The sequence below is a fragment of the Mastomys coucha genome, unplaced genomic scaffold (assembly GCF_008632895.1).
Source record: "Mastomys coucha isolate ucsf_1 unplaced genomic scaffold, UCSF_Mcou_1 pScaffold3, whole genome shotgun sequence".
In the NCBI taxonomy this organism is placed as follows: Eukaryota; Metazoa; Chordata; class Mammalia; order Rodentia; family Muridae; genus Mastomys; species Mastomys coucha.
Genome location: NW_022196909.1, coordinates 61,440,579 through 61,463,601, shown reverse-complemented (window position 1 = coordinate 61,463,601; position 23,023 = coordinate 61,440,579). Strand labels below are relative to the sequence as shown.

Below are 23,023 nucleotides of genomic sequence, written 5' to 3'. Positions count from 1 at the left end.
GTGTCCCACCGTCTTCCAGTCTCTGCTTCCAAATCTCCCAGCACCGTGAGCAGCACCCCGGGGACACAACAGCAGTTCTTCTGTCAGGTCAGTGCCGGGCGTGTGCAAGCGCTTGTGTTCATACAATTGTATAACTGTCACCTTAGGTGAAATGTACTTAGTAACTGCAGTGTTTCAATCTGTGGTTGATCATTCTTTTTTGTTGTTTTTTTGTTGGTTTGTTATTTTGAGACAGGGTTTCTCTGTGTAGCCCTGGCTGTCCTGGAACTCACTCTGTAGACCAGGCTGGCCTGGAACTCAGAAATCCGCCTGCCTCAGCCTCCCAAGCCCTGGGATTAAAGGTGTGCACCACCACTGCCAGACAGTTGATCGTTCTTCCTCCCTCTTGATGAAAGGCTCTTAGCTGTTGTAGAGTAAGTGGGCCATTGTAGAGTGAAGACTCTGGAATCAAATTGGATTTGAGGCCAGTGCGATGACTCAGTAGGTGAAGGCATTTACGGTCACATCTGAGTCTGACCCCTGGGACCCACATGGTAGAAGGCAACCACCCCCCTGAGTGGCCCTCTGACATTGACATACAAGCTATGGCAGGAATACTGTGTTAGCATACTCTCTATCACTAAGGTGACACACCAGGACCAAAAGCACTGTGAGGAGGAGCGGGTTACACTTCCATGTCAGTGTCTGTCATTGAGGGAAGTCAGAGTACATCCCTGGAGACAGGAATCAGTGCATAGGGCATGGAGGAGCGCTGCTTTCTGGCTTGCTCACTATGGCTTACTCAGCTAGTTTGGTTTTTTTGTTTTGTTTTGTTTTGTTTTGTTTTGTTTCAAGACAGGGTTTCTCTGTGTAGCCCTGGCTGTCCTGGAACTTACTGGACCAGGCTGGCCTCGAAACTTACTGAGATCCACCTGCTTCTGCCTCCAGTGTGCTGGGATTAAAGGCATGCGCCACTAGTCCTGCTTCTCAGCCAGTTTCTTATATACCCAGAACCACCTGCCTAGGGATGGCACCACCAACAGTGCGCCGGGCTCTCCCACATCAATCGTCAACCAAAAAAATGCCCCACAGACCTGCCCACAGGCCAGTCTCATGGAGGCAGTTCCTGAACTGGAACTCCCTCCTCTCAGATAACTCTAGTTTGTGTTGACTTGACAAAAAAACTAACTACTCCAGGTATGCACTTGTGCACATACACACACACACACACACACACATATACACACAGATATATAAACACACATATAAACACCCACATATAAATGAATGCATTATATTTTTTTAATTCTTGAATCTGAATCCAGGCTCTATGAGGTGAAAGCAACCTATAAAATCATGTTCCAAACTTAGTTTCCATGGGTGAAGTGGGATAATAATATGGCCATACTGTGGAGTCCCTGGGAGGCAAGTGGTACCTCTGCAGGGCACTGTCCTGAGACTGACGGTAACCAGGCCTCACCTCCTGCTGATGCCCACTCATTGGGAATCCACCAAAGGATTAGTCCATCGGGCAGGTCAGGACCTCCAGGATGTACACACTGCCCAAAAGACTATCAGCTGGCAACCACGTCATTACCATGTGCACATTTCTGCTGGGTGGAATGTGGCTGCTGCTGGTGATCCAGGGACTCCATGCCACTCTGCAGTGGTCACTGGCTCAGCCCAGAGGGAGGCTTTGCAGGGAGGGGTGTGGATCAAGAACACTCTCCTTTGACCCATGCCTGAGCCAGCCCAGTTGGTGAGATCACATAGAGATTATGGCTGAAAAGCTCTCAGGTGCTCCTCCGCTTCTGTCCTCCACTTCTGTCAGACATCTCCTTTTCCTCTCCTCATTCTGAGCATGCTCCATAGGGTCAGACACACCTCAGTGAGAGAGCGGTTCGCCTATTGTGCTTGAGGTCTGAGTTCAAACACAGTACAACACAGCAGAACAGTTGGCATCAAGCACTAATTACATCTAGGTCTTCCCCCACTAGGAGGGCTTACCCTGTACACTGCTTCCCCCACACATCTGCCTCCTCTGTCTTTATTTCCACAGCCTTCTGTGTACTCAGGAGAAACTTTAGAACCTACAACAGATTCTCCTATCTACTGTTGGTTTTACCTGTTGATTTGTTTCTTAGGGTCTGTAGAAGAGCTTAAATTCTTATATATTTTTTTAATTTTATTTTTTTTAAAGATTTATTTATTTTATGTGTATGAGTACACTGTAGCTGTACAGATGGCTGTAAGCCATGTGACTGCTGGGAATTGGACTCAGGACCTCTGCTCGCTCCGGCCCCGCTTGCTCTGCCCCGCTTGTTCCAGCATAGTACACCGTAGCTGTCTTCAGGCACACCGGAAGAGGGCGTCAGATCTCATTACGGATGGGTGTGAGCCACCATGTGGTTGCTGGGATTCAAACTCAGGACCTTTGAAAGAGCAGTCAGTGCTCTTACCCGCTGAACCATCTCTCCAGCCCAAACTCTTATATTTTAATATGAATCTTTTACATGTACAGATACCAGTCTTTTAGAAACCATATACCTTTGATTCATAGCAAGAAGGCTTTTTGGGGGGGGTTGTTTGTTTGTTTTTTGGGGGGTGAGGGACCTTTTTTGAGACAGGGTTTCTCTGTATAGCTCTGGCTATCCTGGAACTTACTCTGTAGACCAGGCTGGCCTCAAACTCAGAAATCTGCCTACTTCTGCCTCTCAAGTGCTGGGATTAACGGCATGCGCCACCACTGCCCAGCAGCAAGGAGGTTTTATGATTGGGGCTAACTGCATTGGTCTAACTTTCCAGTGGCCATTCCTTACTGTCACTATGTTCCACAGTGTTCCCCAGGTGGGATTTTTGTTTGTTTGTTTGTTTGTTTTGTTTGTTTTTCAAGACAGGGTTTCTCTGTAGCCCCAGCTGTCCTAGAACTCACTCTGTAGACCAGGCTGGCCTCGAACTCAGAAATCCGCCTGCCTTTGCCTCCCAAGTGTTAGGATCAAAGGCATGCGCCACCACCGCCTGGTCCCAGGTGGGACTTTTTCAGGGCTATTCTGCACTGATCCTATATTCTTGGTGGTTTTCCTTCTCCTCTGGTATCATGTATAGATATAGGATCTTGTTTCACACTATGTTCCAGTACACAGGAAGCTGAGAGAGGATCGTCACAAGTTCAAGGCAGCCTGGGCCAAGAGAAACAGACCCTGACTCAAACATAAGCTGCACGATGGATAAAGATACAGAGTGGCACCCAAATAGGCTCACAGCCAGTCTGCCACTCCTGTCCCCACTGAAGCCTCATTCTTGCTAGGCCTTTGGATTTCCTGTGACATAGCCTCTGTACTGCAGGTGACACAGCCTCTGTACTGCAGGTGACACGGCTAGACAAGCTGTTCTCTGCATCATACTGTGGACACTGCACTCCATTATATAACTTGAGATAGTACATATTGATCTGCTGTGTTTTTATTATAATTGATTGTCTATTTTCACCTATAGCATCGCCATTTCCCCTTCCCCTCTCTCAAGTGGGAGGAGCATATGGCTGGCTCCCCAGTTTCTTGTATCTGACAGAACAAGAAGCCCCTCCTGGAAGCTTCAAAAGAGTTTTGGTTTGTTTTTTTTTTTAGTTTTTATGCAAGACAAGGGAAGTAGGTCGCTGGCGGTTTTCAGGAGCTCCATGCTGGAGTGAAGGATGGGGCATAGCTTTGAAAGGCAGCATGCACTGCAAAGGGTGATCAGTAGAGCACCTGCCATTTACATCCATGGCACCAAGAGTGACTCCATGACAGAAGGTGCCTGACAACTGCTGGGTAGGTTTCCTATAGAAACCCTGGATTGTTGTAATGAACAAAAATACCATTATCAGAAGCATTTGCTGTTTATGTTTGTAAAAATTTTAATTTAGCAATATTTTTTAAAGATTTCCTTTATTACTTTTAATTTGTCCCTGTATGTGTTTATGTAGGAGTATGCACATATGAGCACAGGTGCCAGAGGTAGCTAGTGATGTCAGTCCCCTGGAGCTGGAGTTGCAGGCAGTGGTGAGCCAACCAAGATGGGCACTGGGAGCTGAACTCCGGCCGTCTGCAAGAGCAATAAGTGCTCTTAAACTACTGAGCTAAGCCCTCCAGTGTTTTAATATTACATATAGTTAATATTATGGGCCGGTGAGAGAGCTCAACAGTTAGGCAATGGCTGAGCAAGCCTGGAACCTAAATTGATCCCTGAAACCCATGTAATGGTGGACAGAGGGGGAGGGCTCACTCCACAAACATGTCCTTGTACCTCCACACCCACATGCATACATGCATACACACACACACACATGTGCACACATACTGCATACCCGCACATACACACACACACACACACACACACATAATAATATATCTTTAACTGTTAATGTTCGAGGGACTACATTTCTTGGTGTTGGTTCAGTGTAGTTCATTTGCTTTGCTCCAGGCACTCAGAGTACAGGAAGTTTCCCCAGCTGCTCTCCAGCCACCACTTGCTTACAGGTGTCCCCCAAGCCTGGGCTCAGTCTGCTTCCCAGTCTCTATAATGCAGAGGCTCAGAGCTAGGGAAACTGGAAGGCAACAGAACACTGCTCGCTGTCTGTCGCCCATAGCCTAGATCTGCAGCATCTGTGCTACTTGTACTAAGGGGTCCACGTGTGCTCAAGAACACACACATGTTCCTCTGCACCATTTCAAGTTCTTTATAAACACTCGAACTGTTTGCCTGTAACTTCTTCAGCATCTCCTGAGAACAGAGGCTTCGTGACATTTTATGTTGTTACTGCCCCACTAAGAGATTTAATGTTAAGTCAAATAATGTCAGATTTCTTTGAGTCAAGACATTAATGCACTTTACAATAGATTTTTCACCCAGGATTCAGAAAATATTGTTTGCACATTAGTGATTTATACCTTTAACCCAGTGGTTAAGAGCACTTATTGCTCTTATAGAGTTCAATTTCCAGCACCCACCTGGGACAGCTCCCAACTGTCTATAACTTCAGTTCCAGTGGGCTCTGACATTTCTGTCCTGGAACCCACTCTATAGACAAGGCTGGCCTCAAACGCAGAGATCTGCCTGCCTCTGCCTCCTGAGTGCTGGGATTAATTTTAAGTCATGCACTATCATACCCAGCAAAAAATAAATCAGCATTTTTAAAAAGAGTTAAAGACCTGCAAGATAGCTCAGTAGGAAAAGTACGTACCTCAAAGCCTAAGCACAGTCTCTGAAACCACACGTTGAAGAGAGAACCCAGTCCCACAGGCTGTTCCTCTGATCACCACACACGCTCTGCCATGTGCTCCCCATGCCTCACAAACGTAAAAATAAATACATACTTGGACAAAGTAAGTAAAACAGTGTAGTGAGCCTGAATCTTCAGCTAGTGATTGGGTGTGGCCCAGATGAGCTTGTGGCTCCCTGCTCATCTGTACCTCCCTACTCTACCCCTGCCTTGCTCTTGGATGCCAGTCCAGACAGTCTGGTCACATCTCTGATCTGGTTGTTTCTTCGTGCTTGTCCTACTTTCTTCTTCTTGATGTTCCAGTTTTCCCAAAGGCAAGCCCACTGGAGCCCTCAGGCCTTTGACAGGTTACCTACCACACTGAGCCCTCCTCCCTGCTGGAGGCTTGGTCTCAAACGGAGACCCAGGTATCCTCATGGAGCCCTGTAAGCTGAAGCCTTGAAGCCCAAAGGAATGCCAGGGTTTGCACTGTCTTCTAAATGGATCAAAATGTAAAAGCCAGTGGTTAAGCCAGGTGGTTTTTATGAGAACTTAACTTGCCAAGCAAAAACTATGATAGGTCCAAACCTTTTTAGAGCTCCAAAAGATTTAGTAGATCTGAAATTCTTTGAAAGCCAGGAGCCAGAGTACACCCTATGGCCCTGGGTGTGAGGGTGCAGGTGAGAGCAAGCTGAGTTTTCTGTCTTCGTCTTCAGCCCTACTCTCCCAGATCCACTGCCCCCTCCTGCCTTATTATGTTTGTGGATGTCCAGCTAGATGGACTTGCTTTCTTCTCCTATACTTTTAATAAATCACTAAACCCTATTTAAAAAACAAAACAAAAGCCAGGCAGTGGTGGCGCACACCTTTAATCCCAGCGCTTGGGAGGCAGAGGCAGGCGGATTTCTGAGTTCAAGGCCAGCCTGGTCTACAGAGTGAGTTCCAGCATAGCCAGGAATACACAGAGAAACCCTGTCTCGAAAAACCAAAAAAAAAAAAAAAAAAAAATTAATGCAGAGTCCCTTACTATGTAGCTCTGGCTGGCCTCAAACTCCCAGAGGCCCTCCTGCTTCTTCCTCCCCAGTGCTAATAGGTACCACACCCAGCTTGAAATTCTTCTGTGAAAATCTCTCAAGTATTCGCTCCATGAGTGATGGAGATGTTTACAGTAACCAAATGCCAGGACCTGACCAGACTAGTTTTAATCCTTTCCCTGAAGCTGCACATAGGCAGCCCTGTGACAGACCACACCACAGTGGAGGAGGTAGGCACAGTGGTCACACAAGCCGCCGGGTACTGTACCTTCCCTCTTTCCTTTCCCACGGTCATACTCTGCAGCAGGTACAGGGAGCCTTCCTGGGGAAGTAAGCGTTGTGTCAGGAAGGAAGCCTGGCCAGTCAGCTTTGCCTGTGCCCTGTCAGCAACTGGGGAACATTCTAAAAAATGTGATGCCTGCACCTTATCCCCGTAAGCTCTGATTTCAATAGCTTGGAGCAAGGACCTTAGGCACCAGTGTTTTCCAGAGGCTCCCACATGACGATAAAGTGCAGCTCGGGGTAGAGGGCACAGGCCCAGCCAGTTCCCACAGCCAGTTACAGCCCTAATGTCACCTCATTAGACATGTGTTCCTCCTCAGGGTGATTGATGTGGCTTCAGCCTCTCCCTCAGAGCTCGAGTCCAGAACACTAATCCTCCTCAAGCATTAGCCTGGTGACCCAAGCCAGGCCCTCTGGGAGCTCCCACTCCTAGGAGGAGGCCACATTGCCAGCCAGCATCAGGGGCTCCCTCCCTACGCCCCCAACCTCTCCTGTCTCCTTGCCTGTTCTTTTCATTTCTACTGAGCACTAAGCCTGTGACTCCAGTCTATACTCAGCACTGAGTACTGCCACTCTTTAGGGCCTAAAACATAAGGTCCTGTTTCGGGATCGCTGAGAAGCCAGCTCACATACACTGTATTGCAAGTGGACATGGGTTAGGGTTGGGCAAACTCTAACAAGATGGCGGAGCACAAGAAGACAGTGCTGACTGACCTGGGACCGTTCATTGTTTATTTTGTGAGAGTGTACAGCTGCACGTGCCACAGGAGAGTGTGTATATCAGAGAGGGCCACGTGCAAGATCTGGTTCTCTTCTCTCCCCGACACCCCAGGGCCCCAGGGACCACACTGAGGTTATCAGGCTTGATGGCAGGATCCTTCACCTGCAGAGCCTTCTTGCTGGCTGCTGAGCTTTGACCGTCTAAAGGGAAGAAAAGGCCAACAAGACAGAAGGTGGAGGTGGTGCATGTTCCAGAAAGGAGAAATCCCAAAGAAAAGCCTGGGAGAGAAGATGGCATATGCCACGGGGGAAGGAAAGCAAGTCCAGGTGCATAAGGAAGGTGTTGGGTAGGAAAGGTGTGTCAGGTGTGTATCCTGTGGGTCTTAGAAGACAGGAGCCGAGGTAGGCCAGATGTGAGCCTGTGATCCAGCTCTTGGGAGGCAGAAACAAGCAAATGTTGTTGAGTTTGAAGCTAGCCTGGTCTACATAGGACAACCAGGGCTACATAGTGAGAACCTGTCTCAAAAACAAACAAAACAACCAGTATCATAGGCCAGGCGTGTACACACACCCGTATGTGGTCCTGGAAAACAGCTCGGGAGTTAAGGTTAGCCTCAGCTACAAAGCAGGTCTGAAGCCACCACGTGCTTTGTGAGACCCTGTCTCAAAAAACCAAAAACCAAAACCAAAAAGAGCCAACGTGTTAACTTGAATGTGAAATAGTGAAGACTCATGCTAGCCTTATCCTGGTAGACTTGGTGGGAAGCACATGGAATCCAACGATGACGTCAGAGCTCACGGTTGGCTGCCACGGCTGAGAGAATAGGAAGACAAAAAGTCCTGGCAGTGACATTCAGGTTCACTGAGGCAGAGAAATGGAGCATTTCTATTTGTAAAAGAAGTTCCTGAGTTTCAGGTGACCTCATTGAGTCTGAGGAAGGGAAAGCACATTTGGTATTAAACAAACATCTGTAAAGTGTAAAGCCTTGTGGGCTGCAAAGGGGCTGATTGAGCAGTGTGTAAACTGTAAATGAGACCATCAGAGTGACGGGGACGGAACAGGGGGCATATGTACATAGAGAAGGAAGAGAGCTGGGTGAGAGCCAGGGCGTATCAGCACAGGACCTCGAGTTCAAGAATGGCCTGAGGACCTAGTCACAGGGTACATGCTAGAGGGACTGAGAGCTGCGATGGGGTTAGCAACCTGAACCTGTTCAGTGCAGAATCACACTGCAGTAGACTAAGAGTCGGGTGTGGTAGCTCATGCCTGTAATCCCAGCACTTGGGAGACTGAGGCCAGCCTAGGCTATACAAAGAGGCCCCTTCTCAGAAAAACAGAAGGACTAGAGAGATGGTTAAGAGTACTTGCTGTGTAAAAATGTGGGCTGGAGTCTGGGATCTCAGTACCCAAGAAGTAAGGAGCCTAGAGTCCAGCACATGCTGTGACATCAAGGTGTGGAGACTAGAGGACTGCTCCCATGCAGCCTAGGAAACCCCAGCCTTGAATCCATAGGCAGAGAGTAACAGAAGGGACACCTGATGCCCTCTTCTGGCCTCTGAGTTTGTGTGCAGACATGCACACCGTATGTGCGCACCATGCATTGTGTACACATGCATACACACACACACACATATACACACACACACAGTATCAGTATGTGTATGATTTGGGGGGCGGGGTTGGTTGGTTGTTTAAGTTTTCTTTTTTTTTTAAGATTTATTTATTTTATTTTATGTATATGAGTACACACTGTAGCTATAGAGATAGTTGTGAGCCTTCATCTGATTGTTGGGAATTGACTTTTTAGGACCTCTGCTCCCTCCAGTCAACCCTGCTCTCTCTGGCCCAAAGATTTATTATTATAAATAAGTACATTGTAGCTGTCTTCAGATGCACCAAAAGAGGGTGTCAGATCTCATTACGGGTGGTTGTGAGCCACCATGTGGTTGCTGGGATTTGAACTCAGGACCTTCGGAAGAGCAGTCAGTGCTTCTTACCTGCTGAGCCATCTTGCCAGCCCGGTTTAAGTTTTCTTGAAGCAGTGTTTCTCTGTATAGCCCTGGCTGTCCTGGAACTCACTCTGTAGACCAGGCTGACCTCAACCTCAGAGATTTACCTGCTTCTGTCTCCCCAGGTGCTGGGATTAAAGGTGTGTGCTACCTCCACCCATCATAAGTAAACAGTTCTTAAAGGAGGAACCGGGCTGGGCAGTGATGACACATGTCTTTAATCCCAGCACTTGGGAGGCAGAGGCAGGTGCAGAGGCAGGTGGATTTCTGAGTTCCAGGCCAGCCTGATCTACAGAGTGAGTTCCAGGACAGCCAGAGCTACACAGAGAAACCCTGTCTTGGGAGGGAAAAGGGGGGGTGGGGTGGGGACTGGGCCGAAGAGGTAGTTCAGTGGTTAGGAGCAGTGCTACCCTTGCTGAGGACCTGGGTTGCCTTGCAGCAGCCAGGTGGGTCACCTCACAACCACCTGTAACCCCAGCTGCTGGGCCATCTGCATCTTCAGCTTACATGGACACTGCACGAATACACGTGGATACACATAGACAAAATTTAAAGTAAAATACACGTGCATGCATGCATGCAGAAGTGTGCTCTAAGGCACAGACAACTTAGATAGAAACAGAGGCACTGAAAGACCCCCGTAGGGAGACCCCCCACTCAAGTCTCGGGAGGACGTGCGCCCAAGGAATCACGAGAGACCATCTTGATGTAAACACATGAGGCAGTATATTTTTAGGGCGCTCCAGTTCGACCCCCAATCTCATGCAGGAGACAAGGAATCGACCCCGAGGCTCAGGGGTTAGGGGTTTATATAGGAAAAAGGTCTGGGGGAACAAAGGAATCAGTATGGCTATACATGATTGGCTAGTTCAAATATCAACTATATTACGTGCAGAACAGAATGGAAGGTTGGTGTTAATCTGAGTTAACAGAGCATCTGACCTTAGAGGACCAGATGGCCCACTACTCAGTGTCTGCCCAGACATGTCCTTGCATTTTTTTTCTCTTCTATATCTTTTTGGCCTGTTAATAACAGCTTGCTTTAGCCCAGGCTTATTTGGACATATTCGACCTTGGTCCACTGTGTTTTTTTTTTTTTTAAACCTGCAATTTTCTCATTAGCCAGTACAAGTTTTAAATTTAACTCTTTCAACACCTAATAGGGTGGGAGCTGTGAAGAGGGGTAGAGTCGGGGGAAACCTTTGCTTGCTTTTTCTTTTGTTATTTTGAAAACAGCACCTGTCTTACTCTGTAGCCCAGGCTGGACTTAAAACCCTCTTGCCTCTGTTTGATTGGAGTGGAGGATCTCTTGTCGCCCAGGCTGGCCTTGAGTTGGCTGTGTAATTTATGACCTTGAACTTGTGTTCCTCCTGCTGAGTCCTCCCAAGGGCCAAAATCTATGTGCCACTTCCTAGGGTTTATGCATTGCTGGAGTCAGAACCCAGCATTCCATGCATGGGAGGCAAGAACTCTTATTAACTGTATCACTAGTCCTACAGTGATGTTTGTCTTAGTCAGTGTTCTGTGGCTATGAAGAGACTCCATGACCGCAGCAACTCTTATGAGAAAGGATTGAAGCCGGGCGATGGTGGCGCACGCCTTGGATCCCAGCACTTGGGAGGCAGAAGCAAGGCGGTGGCCGCGCACGCCTTTGATCCCAGCACTTGGGAGGCAGAGGCAGGCCTGGTCTACAGAGTGAGTTCCAGGACAGGCAGGGCTACACAGAGTAACCCTGTCTTGAAAAACAAAAACAAAACAGAAAGAAACCGCTGCATTGGGACTGAGGTTCAGTCCTGTCAAGCATGGCAGCATGCAGGCAGACATGATGCTAAAGAAGGAGCCGAGAGTTCTACATCTGCGTCCACAGGCAGCAGGAAGACAAACTCTGGGCTTGCAATAGGGATTTTGAAACCTCAAAGCCTAGCTCCAGTGACACATCTTCAATAAGGCCCCATCTTATAAGTTATTTCTCCACCGGTGAAATGAGCCAATTCAAGCCAGATTAGATTATATTAAATGTAGGTTTATTGGGAAGCTGGCCCCAAGGACCAAGGCCAGGGAAAATCACCATGGGAAGAGGGAGGTGGGGAGGAGGGAAGGGAAGCCTGCTCGCAAAGAGAGGCGAGAAGAGAGAAGGAGGGCCAGGAGACCAAAATGTCTGGATTCTATAGGGAAGAGCCTCTGGGAGAGGGAAGGCCCAGCTTCTGGGAAAGCTGGAGGCCTGGTCTGCTTTGACATGTAAAATATGCATCTCAGTCTCCTAGTCCTCTCAAATGGTGGCACTTCCCTGGTGACAAGGTTATCAGTGGGCCCATGGGGGCCATTCCCATTCAGACCACCACAGTTTTTAAATGAATCAGATCCAAAGGCTCTCTTGTCCTCTTTTGGCCCTCTTTAGTTACCAGGTACACATGTCCTACACAGTATATACACATAGACAAATCACACATACACATTAAATAAATCTAAAAAAAAAGTAATCTATTAAAACTTAAAACAATAAATTAACATATTTCTTGGCTCTTTGTTCTACAGGCTCAGAAAAAGTGTTTGAACCAGACCTCCCCCATTCCCACATCCAAGACCACAGATGGCCTGAGGCAATCCCAGATCCCTGGGCTCTTGAGCACAGCACCGCCAGGTCAGGAGCCCAGCTGCAGGAGTTCCTACAGTCTGCCTATCCTGCCGTCCTCGAGCCTCCCAGTCTCAGCACAAAGTGTCTCTGTTGGAATTTTGCCTAATCTGAATTCTCCCTGATAATTCCTTTTCTCTGTACCCTTTCCACCCAAAGAATAGAGTGTGTTCCTGTGGCTGCGGGGTGCCATTGATTATGAGATAGATCATTTACCATACCACTCAGAAAGAAAAAAGCACTTCTAAATTATGATTTTAAGTTATATAGAAAATGTGCTTCTGAGAAGTGATAGGCCCTGGCTCTGCAAGGCTCACAGAACTTTGTGACCAGCCCCACATTGCTCTGTGTGTCTGTGGGTTTGGAAGCCCCACTCCCCAGACTGGACACCTATAGGCTGTATCTAGTCAAGGTGCTTACCACCTGCTGGACTTCATTCATACTCAAAGTACAAAAAGCCTTTTGCCTAAGACCAGTATGGCAACTGGCTGTTCTTTCCAGGTCAACACATGGTAAAAAACACAAAACAAAACCAACAACAACAACAACAAAAACAGGAGCTAGAGTGTCCCTTCCTGTAAGTGTATTTTGGAGTTCTGAAGTGCTGACAGACCACAGGCTTATTGTGGGGTTCTTGGGGATCCCACTTGAGGTTTAATAATGAAGACACAGAGACATCTGTGTAGTATAAGGCTTGTCTGCTGGGGCAGTTTCTCAGCTAGCCTCTACTATGTTATTATTATTATTATAATTTAACCCGACTTATCTGGCATTGTGTTTCTCCCCCTTGTCTACCTCCCTGCTCTGTTCCATCCTGTTTCTGTCCCACCTGCTTCCGACCTCCTTAGTCAACCCAGGCATTCTGCCCCAGCGTCAGCCTTCAGCTCTTTATTCTATAAAAGCCACTTTCCTTCTCCGTCCAGTCTGAGTCAGTCAGCAGCAGGACCACCCTCTCTTAGCTATGAGGGCTATGTAACCTTTAGTGTGGCTGCTTGCTTGTTAACAGATAATCTCAGAGAAGCAAAAGAGAAAGAACAATTCTCTACATATAGAAAACCATAGAAATAACAATACCAAGTATCCAGCCCGCACAGCCATTAGCAATTGAAAGTACTGGGACACACCCACATTGCCATTTGATACAGTGTTGGGGGGAGGGGGAGGGAGTAGGTTACCCAAACACTGACTGAAGTGTATTTTTCTCAGACCATAGACAGAAAACTACAGGTAGCTTTTGTAGTTCTATTTACTATTTACTACTGTGGACTAAGTTGGTTCTATTTATTACCGAACCAGAGCTGCCTCCACAGCTAAGAGATCAGTGTCTCCTGCTTCTTTTCTCCCAACAGGTATTCATCAAGAAATCCTTTCAGACTGGGTGTGGTGGTCCAAGCCTTTTATCTCTCACTCTGGAGGCAGAAGCAGGACAGGTTTCTGTAAATTCAAAGTCAGCCTTATCTACTCAGCAAGTTCCAGGCCAGATTGGTCTTCATAGTGAAGCCTTGTATCAAAAAAAGAGAAAGAGAAAAAAAAAGAAAGGAAAGAGGAAAAGAAAGAACTCTCGGAACACACATGCTGGATTGACGTCTGTCTTCTACCTTCGTTCTAACAGGACAGGATTCTGGAAGCAAAATTATGCCAGCGCCCCTGGGGACCACACAGCCACAAGAAAACTCTGTCGGATCATCCCCAAGCCAGACAGCTGTGCAGGTAGGAAACTGTTTGCAGTTGCCACTCACGATTTCTAACCAGAGTGTGCAGTCTCAGAAGGCTTTGTGCCTGGTATACAGCACGGGGCACATAAGCAGTCTGTCTCCAAGCGCTTGCGACAGTGTGCATGCTGAAGACTTTGCCATGCTGGGTGCCAGGCCTGCTCACATCACATTTCCAGGATGTGTCTTTCTCAACTGTTACTGACATGTTTCTGGTGCCTCATGAACCCATCATAGATAAAGAGCTGGGATGTTGTAAAGCACTTGCCTAGCGTGGGCAAGGCCCTGGGCTTAATACCTAGCAGTGCATACATACACACCAGTACCCTCCACATATTAGACACATGGGTGTGTGGGTGGATGGATGGGTGGATTGGTGGATGGACACATGGATGGATGGATAGATAGATTGATAGATAGGACAGACAGGCAGACAGATGGATAAAGAGATGTGCTTACTGGATTATGAATAGTCCTAGCTAGCTTTATCAATTTGACACAGCTTAGAGAGATGGAAGCTTTGATTGAGGAATTGCCTAGAGATGAGATTGGCCTGTCTGTAAGAAAGCCTCTTGATTGTCATATTTGACAGAGGATCCACCCCACTATGAGTGGCACCTTTTTTTGTTTAAGAAAGCTAAATCTGAGCCTTCAATTGAGTGAGGAAAGAACAAGCTAGCAAGCAGTGTCTCTTCATGGCCTCTGCTAGTTTCTACCCTGACTTCCTTCAGCGATGGTCTGTGACCTGAGAGTGTATGCCAGAAAAATCCTTTTCTCCCCAAATTTGCTTTTGATCAGAGGTATAACCACAGCAATAGAAAGGAGACAAGAACAGGCCTATAGCTCAGTGGTAAAGCTGTTGCCTAGAATATACACCCTTGGTATTGACCCCCAAAAGTGCTGTACACACACACACACACACACACACACACACACACACACACACACACACACACAAAGAGAGAGAGACACTGGTAGCCAACATGAGCTAGCCACTTACAACACTGCACTCCTAGGGCTGAGGATTAAAGAGCTTTGCTTGCTTCCCAGACAGAATACAGAATACTTAAGGACAAAAGCAACTTAAGGAACAGTGGGTTTAGTTTGGCTCACACACTGTTGGAGAGCGTGGTCCCTGGCAGGAATATCATGAGAGCAGCAGTGGGAAGCAGCTGGCAGAGTTGTGTCTGCAGCCAGGAAATGGAAAATGGCAGTGCTCTCTCACTTCCTTCTCATTCAGCCCATGGAATGGTGCCGCCCGCAGTCGGGAGTCTCCAGTTGCTCCCTTGCTTGCTCAAACCTGAGCCCAGAACTTTCTTTCCTAGGAGGTTTTAGATCCTCTCAGTTGATAGTCGATAATAAGCATCACAGGGTGTAACTCAGTAGTTAGCCTTTGCCTGACGAGCACAAGTCCCAGAGTTCAATCCCCAGCAACCCACAAAGGAAAATCAGAACAGTCGCCATGTCAGAGTGGTTTCTGTCCCACAAATTGTGACCAATCTGATTTGCATAATGAGTTCCAGGACAGCCAGGGGTCCATAGCAAGGCAAGACTGACTCAAAAACAAGCAAGTATGCCTGTTCATGGTTTTGGAGGAAGTTTGGATTTTTTGTTTGTTTGTTTTTATATGAGGATCAATCATGAATGCATGGAATAGGCCATTTCTGTAGCTGCTTGACCCAACTTTGTACTATATAAAATGTCAAGGCATTTCACACTACTGATCTTAAAAAGGTAGGAGAGCCGTTTTATGTTTAGCTTTCTTTTTTTTTTTTTTCAAAGATTTTATTTATTTTTATGTATATGAACACACTGTAGCTGTCTTCAGAGACTCAAGAAGAGGGTATGGGATCCCATTACAGATGGTTGTGAGCCACTATATGGTTGCTGGGAATTGAACTCAGGACCTCTAGAAGAACCATCTCTCCAGCCCTGTGTTTAGCTTTCTAAGGCCTTAATTTCTTGCTCTAAATTTGTTAATTAATAGCTTAATGAAAGTTGCTACCTGGGCGGTGGTGGCACACACCTTTAATCCCCACACTGGGGAGGCAGAAGCAGGTGGATTTCTGAGTTTGAGGCCAGCCTGGACTACAGAGTGTGTTCCAGAACAGCCAGGGCTACATAGAGAAACCCTGTCTTTGAAAACAAAAACTGAAGTTGCTATGCAGCTTTCTGTAGACATAACTCTGGTACTCTTTGTTTCAAGGAAATTGGCTGTGCTTGCTGTCTCTGTCTTTAGGAGGATGCATTTTAAAGTCCTTGTCAACAGATAACAGGGAACACTTGGAGCATAGTAACCTCTATCTATAAGTATATTTTGTGACTTTATCCCTGTGTTTTATCGTTAGGTGGACAGTCATTCAGGACAGAAAAGGCCTGCTGCCAAACAGCTGACTAAAGGCGCCTTGTAAGTTCTGTTTCAAAGCTTTTTTTCTCAGAGTACCTCAGGGCCCTTGTAGTCAGTAAACACACTGCATCTCTCAGTTACAATGGTTGAGTTTCTTGGCCTATTTAGAAATGTACTTTGAATGACAGACCAGCCAGGGCTACAATTTTTTATTTTTGTAAGGAATTTCAGAACTGGGGTGATGGCTTAGTTGGCGAAGTTCGGACCGGAGTTCAATCTCTGACCCATGTAAAACAAGCCACACACAGCAGTCAGCTCTTCTAAGCTCAAACTGGGAGGCGAACACAGATGGGTCTCTGGCAATCTCTGGCTAGCACACCTATCCTGCTTAGCCAGTTCCAGGTGACTAAGAGAACCTGTCTCTCAAAAAAAAAAAAAAAAAAAAAAAAAGTTGGGGCCCCAGGAGATGGCCCAGCAAGTGAAGGGTGCTAGCCACAAAGCTGCTGGCCAGAGATGGTTCAGACTCAGCAGCCCACACACAGGGTGGAGAGAGAGAGCTGGCTCCTGCAGACTGTTCTCTGACCTCGGATGTGGTGGGCTGTGGTGCTTAGGCGCCTGTGCATACTCACACAAGAGGCAGGGGGTATTGATTTACTTCGAAAACCTTTTCCTACAGTTTGCTTTCATCAAGACCTATAAATAGATCAGATAAAGTGCACTGTTCTTTTGTTCTTCAAGAGAATGCCCCCTGTCTCTAGAGACAGACAGAGTCGGGAGAAACCACTTGTGTGTAGATTACTGGTCTTGGCAGGAGTGTTGCTAGCCAGTGGTCAGCCATGGCTGTGGTCTCTCTGAACACCCACTCTGACACCTGGTAGAAAAACTACGTTTTTGAGGTCAGGGTCATAGCCCAACAATATACAGAATAAAATTGTGAAAAATGCTATCCGTCACACTGTAGAAATGGCATTGTTAATTAGCATTTTGACTAATTGGCTCCCTCACTGTTTCTCTCTTAAAGTATCCTCCAGCAGTTACAGAGGGACCAAGCCCATGCTGTGACGCCTGACAAAAGCCAGTTCCGGTCACTAAATGACACAGTGCAGAGACTGCTCTCCTACCACGTGTGCCAAGGCTCCATGCCCACGGAGGAAGACCTGAGGAAAGGTGAGCAGCCACAGCCTGAAAGAGCAGTGCAGCACCCTGACTGGTAGACACGCAACTGTTCCTATCACAGACATAAATGTTTTCTCTCCCTCAGTACCCTAGCCCATGAGTAAGGTGGGACTTGTTCTTGATAATCCTTGCTGGCACAGGGCAGCAGTGACTGAAGGGACAGTTGAGGCATGCCCTTGCTGGCACAGGGCAGCAGTGACTGGAGGGACAGTTGCGGGTGCTGACTATAGGTTGTATGGCTTTGCACCATGGACTTTGCAGGGCAGGTGGCCTTCATCCTCGATGTCCCACAGGCTAGCTCCTTGAGGTCCCCAAGCAAGTATAAGACATTCGCTGAATGTCATCAGTTCCAGGAAGGTTAGGAACTGCTGAGAGCCCCACACGCCCCAGTGCCTGTCCCTGTTCTCTGTCACTAAGTTCAATAGTAGGGATTTAGTGCTACCCTGCTTCCCTCTTGCCTGCCAAGCTCTTGATGATGTATGTCATTGTCCTCCATGGCCATGGTCTTGATCCTCCCAAGGGCCTCTGATCTCCCCACACACTAGGGCTTCTTGGGAGGGCTGGTGAGTGGCTTCCAGAGTGAACAGCAAATATCTTTAAAGATTCTAGGAAGATGGATGGGGAAATATGACATTTCTTGAGACCTGCCAGGTGTCCTGGACTGGTTTGCATGTTCCCAGCCCAGACAGTCTCTCCTGCTTCAGCTGTTCCTGCCACCTGCCTCTCTGAAGGGACAGAGGCTTCGGGAACTAGCCTAGCAGCCAGATGGCAGAGGCCGTTGCTTTCTTCCTGGCCTGCCTATAGCAGCTGTCATAATATGCCGTTGGTTTTCTGGGCTGTGTTAGAGTTCCATCACCCCATGTAGTGCAGGAGCCCCAGGTATCTGCAAGGTCTTAAGCAGAGAAGGCTACTCTAAGAGGGAAGCTTGCTGCAGATCGACTGTTGGGCTGAGTTCATGTCAGTCTCAGGAACAGAGTGCATGATTCTCAGTCTGTGGATGATTCTCTCTTACTGTTTTCTCCCTGTAAAGTGGACAATGAATTTGAAGAAGTTGCCACTCAACTCCTCAAAAGGACCCAAGCTATGCTGAACAAGTACAGATCCCTGCTCCTAGAAGACGCCATGGTACAGTATGCTCCCAGCATGGCTGCTGGTGCAGTTCAGCCAGCCCTGAGGCACAGAGAAAGACGCAGGGACTGCACACCAGGGCTGTAGTTTATAAAGCAGAGATGTTTAAGGTCGGAGGGAAACTTTCACACTTAGCTGTTGCTGGGAGGGACAGCGGCAGATGTCATTTACAGCTATTTCTGATAGAGAATTTCTGAGTCACCACAAGAGACTACCTTGCCAGGCATGGTGGCACACACTTTTAACCCCAACCCTCAAGAGGCAGAGGCAGAGGCAGATGGATCTCTGTGAATCCAAGGCCACCCTGGTTTGCATAGTGAGTTCGAGGGTAGCCAGGATTACATAGTGAAACCCTGTCTCTAAAAATGAGCAAATGAGCTCTCTTGTTTGTTTGTTTGTTTTTGGTTTTTCGAAACAGGGTTTCTCTGTATAGCCCTGGCTGTCCTGGAACTCACTCTGTAGACAAGCCTCGCCTCAAACTCAGAAATCTGCCTGCCTCTGCCTCCCAAGTGCTGGGATTAAAGGCATGTGCCACCATTGCCCAGCTTGTTTTTTTGTTGTGTTTTATTTTGTTTTTCAAGACAGGGTTTCTCTGTATAACCCTGGCTGGCCTCAAACTCACTCTGTAGACCAGGCTGGCCTCGAACTCAGAAATCCACCTGCCTCTGCCTCCCAAGTGCTGGGATTAAAGGCGTGCGCCTTTAATCTACAGAGTGAGTTCCAGGACAGCCAGGGCTATACAGAGAAACCCTGTCTTGAAAAAAAAAAAAAAAAGATTATTTTATTTATATGAATACATTGTAGCTGCCTTCAGACACACCAGAAGAGGGCATAGGATCCTATTACAAATGGTTGTGAGCTCTGTTGTTTGAGAAGGTGCTACTTACAACTGGCTCTTGCTGCTTATGCCTATTAAATTCCAGCAGTCAGGAAGCTAAGGCAGGGTGATTGTCCATGAGACGTTGTCGTAAAACACAGCAAATGGAATAGCATCCTATGTGTATAGCAAGAGCTCAAGAGTATCTAGAAAGCAAGCTCTCACCTACCCCTGCTTCCTTCAGTACCTAAACCCAGGGGTTTGAATCAGGCAATCAAAGCTTCTGAAGTGACTGGCCTCTCTCCTTTTCAGAGGATCAATCCCTCTGCAGAGATGGTGATGATTGACAGGATGTTCAACCAGGAGGAAAGAGCTTCCCTGTCGCGAGACAAGCGTCTGGCGCTTGTAGATCCCGGTAAGAATCATCAGGGTACAGAGAAGGTACAGGTAGGCTGTGACAGTTTCCCAGCAGTGTGGCTTCTGGGAAGTTGTATGAACCAACCTTTGGTGAGTCCAGTAGGCAGAACGGGAATTCTGGGAAGGAAAAACTAACACAGTTGAGAGGGGTATATTGGATATACCAAGACTTGACAAGGCTACAAAATCCAAACTAGAATTTTACATTCAGTTAAGGGCCTGGTTTTCCCCGTTAAACTTCAAATCCTGTCTTTCTAATCTTGGAGAACTAAATTAAGCCAGAGGCTTCTCAGTATATTACGAAAGGCCCTTGTTTGCAGTTAGAAAACATCAGTGAAGTGTGGTCCCAGTTATGAGCCAAGGACTTCCCTCCACCAACCAGTGTCCCATCTCCTGCATGCTTTTCAGTTTTCCCTCCAGACAAGGTCTCACTGTGGAGCCCTGGCTGTCCTGGAGCTCTTTTTGTAAGCCAGGCTGTCCTTCAACTCACAGAGCCTGTCTCTCCTCCCAAGTGCTAAGATGAAAGGTGTGAGGACTCAGCTCCAAATCTGCCCTTTTTAATTTTGTTAAAAAATTTTTTCTATTTCATTTTTTAAAGACATATTTATTGATTGGTTGATTAATTGATTTAATATATGTGAATACACTGTCACTGTCTTCAAACACACCAGAAGAGGGCATCAGATCTCATTACAGATGATTGTGAGCCATCATGCGCTTGCTAGGAAATCAGATCCTCTGGAAGAGCAGTCAGTGCTCTTAACTGCTGAGCTCCTTCTATTTTTTCTTTAAATTTATTTATTTATTTTATGTACATCAGTACACTGTAGCTGTACAGATGGTTATGAGCCTTCATGTGGTTGTTGAGAATTTAATTTTAGGACCTCTGCTCACTCTGGTTGGCCCACTAGCTCCAGTCAACTCCGCTTACTCGGTTCCTGCTCGCTCCCCCACAAAGATTTATTTATTATTATACATAAGTGCACTGTAGCTGTCTTCAGACACACCAGAAGAGGGCGTCAGATCTTATTACGAGTGGTTGTGAGCCACCATGTGGTTGCTGGGATTTGGACCTTCAGAAGAGTCTATGCTCTTACCCGCTAAGCCATCTCTCGAGCCCCGCCCCTTCTGTTTTTTAAGATTTCTTTTTAAATTATGTGTGTATGGCAGGTATGCAAGTTTGGGTGCCTTCAGGGACCAGAACGGTGCTGGACTTTCTGGGGCCAGAATTGGAGACAGCTGAGAGCCAAACTCAGGAGTGGTGCACATTCTTACCTGCTAAGTCGTCTCTCAGACGCTTAATTGTTGAGAGAGAGAGAGAGAGAGAGAGAGAGAGAGAGAGAGAGAGAGAGAGAGAGAGTATATGTGTGTGAGTGTGTGTGTTGGGGTGGGGATATGCACTTGAGTTCAGGTGCCTGTGGAGGCTAGAGGTTTTGGATTCCCTGGAAGAGGAGATGCAGGCGGTTGCAAGCCACAGAACATGAGTGCTCGGAAATGAACACAGGTACCCTGGACCAGTACATGGTCTTAAATGCCAAGCCATCTCTCCAGTCCACTCCTCTCTTTAAAGGCAATGTGACTAATATGTAGTCCTGGACTGGTCTCAACTCCCAGCAACAACTTAGGCAGTTAGAAAGATTGCAAATCACAAGCCACATTGGGCTATGAATAAAACCATGTCTCAAACAAAAAATACTGAGATAGGAAGGGACCAGAAGGGGAGTATAGTGGATCAGGCTAATGGTGAGCAAGCACAGCAACACACAGTTAAGAAATCTTATAATAAGCCGGGCGGTGGTGGCGCACACCTTTAATCCCAGCACTTGGGAGGCAGAGGCAGGCAGATTTCTGAGTTTGAGGCCAGCCTGGTCTACAGAGTGAGGTCCAGGACAGCCAGGGCTATACAGAGAAACCCTGTCTCAAAAAATAAATAAATAAATAAATAAATAAATAAATAAATAAATAAGAAATGTTATAATAACTCTCATGATTTTAAATGTTAATCTCAAAATTAATTAAAAATGAAAAAGTTTGGGGTTAGGTATTTTCTTAGTGGTAATGCATAAGGAGTTACCTTTAGTCCCCTGGACACCTACACAGAAAAAGTTGGCATATGTTAGCTGTTCAGGAGATTGACAAATGAGGCAGGGTTTCATGTAATCCAGGCTGGCCCTGAAATCTCCATGTGCTAGAACTACAGGCACACTGGCCACCACACTTGGCTCAAAAACATTTTCTAAAAGTAGAACTAAAAGGCTAGATGTGGTATCTAATATTTTTTATTTTTTTGTTTTTTGTTGTTTGTTTTTTGTTTTTGGTTGTTTTGTTAAGATAAAGTTTCACTCTGAAACTCAGACTGTGCCAGAATTCATGATATTGAGCTGATGTTGAACTCAAGGTAATCTACCTGCCTTGGGGCTGGGATTACAAGCAGGAGCCACCATGCCTAGCTGTTCTTTACTGACAGTTAAACATTAAGGTTCTGCTTAGGCCTGCCTTGGCTATGGTATTTATAAATACACTGTATGGACTGTTAGGAATGGTGGAGTCTAGAAGGAATCCTGGGTGTAGACCAGGAGCCTCACAGAAGGACAGTGTTAGAGGATCTGTTTCTATCCCTCTTCTGAGAAACTGAAATCTCTCTCTTTGGTAAAATGGCGTGTGACGACCCTGTCAATTTGTCATGCCAGTGACAGAGTCCTCGTTTTACATCTTAGCCTCCATCCCAATAGTTCAGGACTTGAGATGTGATAGGTGCTCTGTGTATCCTGCCTGGTTTTCTAGATGAAACCACCCCTTTCTTCCTTCGTAACTCCCAGGCCCTTCGAAATAACCACTGTGGTCTCTACCTCAACCCCTCACAAATGCTTCTTTTATCACCCCTGGCTCCTGGAACCTGACAGAGCCCAGCCCTTCCCTCAGACATGGCTCCTCCACGCCCTGTTGTCCTTCTTTTTTGCCATGTTTTATAATCTGGAAGAAGATCCTAAAGAACTCTGTCACCCAGAGACAGGTTGTATCCGTCCCCCTTCACCACAAAGTCTACTGCTCTCAGGAAAGAAGCAGGTTGAAGCTGGAACTTTTATCTTCAAAGCAGTTAGTTCTCAAAAGAAACATTGGGGGAGTGGGCTTGTACCTCACTTGGTAGAGTACCTCCTTTGCATGCAGCTTCCTGTGTGGAAGCTGGCTCCAGAACCTTGGCTACGTGGAGGAGATAGATATTCCTCTGCTAAATTGTCTCTGAGAATTTCTGTGGGAGGGGTCAACAGTGGAATGGGCGGGAAGATGTGCAGAAGAGGACGAGGGGCGGGCAGGGCTAGCCAGGAGTGCATGATTGAGCTTGTGCTCAATCAAGAGGCTTTCCCCTGTGCTAGTCCTCTGACAGCTAAAGTTCTTTCTGATCTCATTTCCAGAGGGTTTTCAGGCCGATTTCTGTTGTTCCTTCAAACTTGATGAAGCTGAACCTGAGACCCCGCTCGACAGGAGTGACCAGCATCGCAGCAAACCCAGCTCGCTCCATCAGGCACCCA

At 47.0% G+C, this 23,023-nt stretch overlaps 1 protein-coding gene across 1 annotated transcript in view; it reads left to right on the top strand.

The window, feature by feature from the left end:
- The window catches only part of Bicral (BRD4 interacting chromatin remodeling complex associated protein like), a 64,542-nt gene that overhangs the window by 40,411 nt on the left and 1,108 nt on the right, over window positions 1-23,023 (top strand). Inside the window, exons 7-14 of the mRNA XM_031347042.1 lie at window positions 2-87; window positions 11,800-11,905; window positions 13,509-13,606; window positions 15,957-16,015; window positions 16,977-17,122; window positions 18,162-18,256; window positions 19,389-19,491; window positions 22,907-23,016. Of these exons, the coding sequence (XP_031202902.1) occupies window positions 2-87; window positions 11,800-11,905; window positions 13,509-13,606; window positions 15,957-16,015; window positions 16,977-17,122; window positions 18,162-18,256; window positions 19,389-19,491; window positions 22,907-23,016 (803 nt within the window). The remainder of the gene's footprint in view (window position 1; window positions 88-11,799; window positions 11,906-13,508; window positions 13,607-15,956; window positions 16,016-16,976; window positions 17,123-18,161; window positions 18,257-19,388; window positions 19,492-22,906; window positions 23,017-23,023) is intronic.